Source organism: Vitis vinifera, chromosome 10, assembly GCF_030704535.1.
Source record: "Vitis vinifera cultivar Pinot Noir 40024 chromosome 10, ASM3070453v1".
In the NCBI taxonomy this organism is placed as follows: domain Eukaryota; kingdom Viridiplantae; phylum Streptophyta; class Magnoliopsida; order Vitales; family Vitaceae; genus Vitis; species Vitis vinifera.
In genome coordinates, this window is record NC_081814.1 from 7843921 (window position 1) to 7848669 (window position 4749).

At 33.6% G+C, this 4749-nt stretch overlaps 1 protein-coding gene across 2 annotated transcripts; it reads right to left on the bottom strand.

Moving 5' to 3' along the window:
* Positions 1–812: 812 nt before the first annotated feature.
* LOC100253193 (plant cysteine oxidase 4) lies at positions 813–4495 on the bottom strand. 2 transcript variants are annotated; one of them, XM_002271983.5, is made up of 6 exons: positions 4265–4495; positions 2815–3057; positions 2517–2680; positions 2158–2305; positions 1236–1439; positions 813–1129 (listed from the first exon to the last, which is right to left on the bottom strand). In XM_002271983.5, the coding sequence occupies exons 2-6, from the start codon at positions 2912–2914 to the stop codon at positions 1011–1013; spliced, it is 735 nt and encodes a 244-aa protein (XP_002272019.1). In that variant the 5' UTR covers positions 2915–3057; positions 4265–4495; the 3' UTR covers positions 813–1010. The 2 variants fall into 2 exon arrangements, with proteins under 2 accessions (XP_002272019.1, XP_010655531.1); XM_010657229.3 differs by having other exon boundaries at positions 2815–3036; positions 4265–4486.
* Positions 4496–4749: the final 254 nt, after the last annotated feature.

A 4749-nucleotide genomic window follows, 5' to 3' on the forward strand; every position in this document is an offset into this window, starting at 1 on the left:
TTGAAAATTTGAAGATGAGAGTCGATATTATAAAATAAATAAATAAATAAAAGAGAAAAGGGGAGGAAGAGCTAAAAAAAGGACAATTTTTAATTCTTAAAGAATTTAAAAAAAAAAAAAAAAAAACACAGCATGAAGGATTATAAAGATGAGAATTTTTATATAAGAAAAAAAGAAACGCAGCCATGGATTGTGTTTTTATTTTTTATTTTTAATTAAAAGAAACGCAGTCCAGGGCTGTTTTTATTTTATTTTTTAATTGAAAATAACACAGATTATAACTGCGTTTCTACTTTCATTTTTTTTAAAAAGAAAAAAAGAAAAAAAAGAGAAAAATAAATTGGCCAACGTGGATCCACGTGGCCCAAGAAGTTTAGATCAGGCATATTTTTTTGATTTGAAGTTAGTGGTCATTTTTTATTTTAAATGAACCTTCTTATTGGGCCGAAACTCTAAAAATCGGGTGCTCTGTTTTTAACAGACAAAGTGATTAAACATGATTTAGTTAGAGTACGTTTGGGAGTGATTTTAGAAAACATTTATATCATTTTTAACACTTAAATGATAAAAAATTTGAAGTGTTAAAAAGATTAAAAGTATTTTCTAGAATAACTACCAAACCTGCTCTAAATCAAACTGATAATAGCAACAGCCCAAAAAAAATACAATGGCTCTGATAGGTATTAAGAATGACTAGCAGATATGATTTCCTGGAATAGGGAACCGAACTGCATGTACATGGTAAGAAATGGAACATAAAGAAGAAAATCAGCCAAAGGAACAGATCCTAACATTAAACCCTATCATGGATATTAAAGGGCAAAGGTTATTTCAATTGCCATTTGATATGAAAAGGGAATCAGTAAATCAAAAAATCTCATCAATATATATAAATATGTACAAAGCCAAATGCCTAGCACAGTTAATAACAGACATTATTACCATGGCAGCTGCAGCCAAAATGTGAAGCCAATCTGACCATTGTTATGGTACATCCAGCCAGAAAATCCTCAAGTTCTAATAATGGGGCCCTCGTACTGTCCCCTCAGGACCACAACATTTTCAGGAGGTTGAATCTCCTCTAACCAAACCACTTCTGAGGGCTTTATTCCACAAAGTTGATCAATACCTTTTGCAGGGAGAAAAACCCAAAAAAAAAAAAAAGTCATCAGTTATGAGTTTCAGAATTCAGTTTAACTATGACCAAATGATAAGACAAGATAGGGGGAAATTACCAGGTAGATCTTTCCTAGGAGACTTTCGGAAATAGGAGCAGTGCCTCCCATCTTCCGAAGAGTAAGGGGGTGAGAGAACATCAAAAAGAGCACAAGGAGTTATAGCTTTGAAACAATGGATGTTACCACCATTTGTTGGATAAAGAATTGTTGTACCACACGGTGCAGACATTTCACAATCCCTCACTAGTTTTGCAGGTCTTGCTGCAAATTCCCACCAATCAAAATAAGCTTAACAAGAATGTAATAAACAACATGGCATATGTATATGAATAATCAAGGATGGCAAATATTGGTTAAATACACTGTTAAAAAAGCCTAACATAGGTGCATAGGACAGGACGTTGATTATCAAATCCTTTAGGCTTTTTTAACATTGTACTTAACCAATATTTGCAATCGTTGTCACACATATGCAATGAAACCAATCATTTGATAATCAATGTCCTGTCCTATGCACCTATGTTAGGCTTTTTTAACAGTGAACTTAACCAATATTTGCAATCCTTGTCGCACATATGCAATGAAACCAATCATATTGAAAAACTGTTTTTTTCATTTGGCGAGTAAACCCCCTCAATGTTGAAGGTTTGGTTACAACTTTTACCACTTCCACTGATCTTTTTCCACGAGTTTCATCCTTGCCATTCAGGATCCAAACAAAGACAAATTTCAAAAGTCCAAATTCTTTTCCATCCTATGTCTTTATTGAAGGACATAAGCAACATACCCATTAAAGAAATTGTGCTATTTTCACATGAGCAAATGTTTTCATTGCATACCAGGACTATTTCTAACTTCTAAAGTTTCTAGAAACTTCAAGAAAAGAACAGGATTTTGACTTTGGTGTGCATTTTTGGTGCTTTATTAATATTACTTGCATTTACCTATAAAAAAAAACTATTGCAGTATAAGACCACACCTTGAGATAGATCAGCAGTCCCAGGTAAATCAAGCCAATCATATGATTTCACATGTAGTGTACCATACAGAAGCTTGCTCAACACTGTCATTCCAGGATGATTATGGAGGGGTATGATAGAGGAAGGTGGCATGCAGAATATTCCTATCTGCAGCAAAATCCAAAAATCACCAAGAATTCATGATAAACCAGATTCAGTTTTTGAAGAATCAAGCAACCCACTCTGCAGGAACCAATTGTGACTCGAAATCACAATTCAAAATGAAAAATTAAATAGCAACTGAAGTCCTAAAAGAATGTAAATTGCTTACAGAGAATTTGCCTACAAAAATTAATAAATCATCAAAAAAATTGCTTACAGAGAATCTGTCACATTCATGTAAGTGCAGATATTTGATTGGAGGCGGGTACTGATGACTGCCATTACGCACTTTTTTCCCATTGGCACCATGCATGGAACCCTTCCATCCACGTGCCAGCTGTGCCTCCTGTTCGAGACCCACATTAGAAGGCTTCATATCATCTGGAATAGCATTATGTGATTAGAGTATAGCACAATAAGATAAATTGGGTAAGTTCATAAGCAAAATGAAGGGCAAAAATTAAGACAATAATTAAATGAAGAGTGGAAAAGAGACAAGAATACTTGTTTCCCACCTAGAATAGAACGAACTTTTCCAAGAGCCTCCTCAGATAAGGGACCATCAACAGAGAAGGATTCTTTGCAAGCATTATATAGTTTCTGCACAACTGGCATGGCGAGAACAACCAATCTGGGGATTTTCCAATGTGTGAAGAATTTATTGATCAGCTATCCAAACCAATAGTATCTCAAGCTTCTCTAGGTTACAGGAGAGCTTTCAGCAAAACTTAGTTTCTCTGCAACAATTCCAAAGCCAACTGGAAATGGTTGATCTCAGAACAAGAATCCAATGAACCGCAATCAACATACATAGTCGTTAAAAAATCCTAATCCAAGGATGTTTATCCCATAAAGCACCTAACATCACAACATGACAAAAACACCAACTTCCACAAAAGGACAGAAGTAACTAAATCATAATATTTATAACTCAGTTTGAAATTTGGATACATTTTTTGTTCCTTAAAAATTTTCTGTTTACTCTTTTTAGAAACAAAAAACAATAGTAAATCATATTTAAAATGTAGAAACTCTAAGAGACTTGTCATTAAAAAGATAATGGTTTTAAAAACTATTTTAAAAAATCAAGTATTAAATAATTTTTACAACCTCAAAATTTAAAAGTTTTAAAAGAATTTATATATATATATATATTTGCATCAGGGTTCCTAAATTTTATATAAAATTTGCAATTATTTTATTTTTTTTAAAATGAAAAATCAGAAGTGCATCAAACCACACTTTATGGGAAAAACAAGTCTATCAAAAGAATCTTCCTAATTCTCTGTTTATTTGCTAAGAAACCCAATGAAAAGAATAGAAAAGAAAATGAAATCTTAAACCTTAAGTTATATTTGATTGATTAGATAAGTGAAAAGGGTATTTTCCGCTGATTCTCATTCACTTGCAGAAAATCATTTCCCTCAAATTTCCTCTACTTCTTTTTGCAAGACAACGCATCACAGAAGACAAAAAAGGAAAAACAAAAGGTATGCTTTCTTGTAAAATTTTCCTGCAAGCCAAACACATGCAGGAAAATAGATTAATCGCTCATTTAATCAACACAATAACAATTAGCTCAATGATTCCGATCAAAATATTGGTTCAGTGATGTATGGACAACCGTTTGGCAGAGATAAATTCAGTCATCCTCTTTCATCCAACTCAATACCCGAAAATGTTAAAACTGTATATTTCCTTTCAATTTCCACAATTTTCTCAGCAATCAAACACACCGAAAGCTAAAATTTTCAGATAAGTCCAATCAAGTTGAAGCGTGAAACGCTTAGGCATGAAAAGCAAAAAGGAAAGCAAGAATCAATAAGAAAACCCTATAATTACGATGAATTATGGAATCATTCTCAAACAATAAAAAAATAAAAGAAGAAAATTGCAGATTGAAGCCCTAGATCACTATCGTTCAGATCATATACGTATAGAAAGAGAGAGTGAGAAAGAGAGTACCCGGGATGAGAAAAGGAGAGAGGTGTAAAGAAAGAGGAAGTCGAGTGAGAGGTGACTAGGGTGGGTCGTGAGAAGTGGGTGGTGGGTGGCGGTGGTGGTGCGGCGGCAGAGGCACCCAAGGGCGCGCAGCTTTTGCCAGACCACGCACAAGTTGTCGCGTCTCGGCTGTAGATGCGCCAACCACCCCCTCCGTACGCTTACCACGTCCAATTCAATGTATCTTCCCATCTTCATTTTTTTTTTTTGCCAAAACCTACTACTTACCTTCTTCCTACCGCCGTAAATTTTATATTACAGATAATCATGAAAATAAAATAATCAATATTTGAAAATTGGTTATTTCTTTCTGAAAAATATAAGCCGCCGTCTTCAGATTTTATTTTTAAAATAAAAAAATAGAATAAATTTTAAAACTAAATAAACAATTTTAAAAATTATATCCGGTAACATATTCTTAATTATTTTCAATTTTGATAATAAAAAAT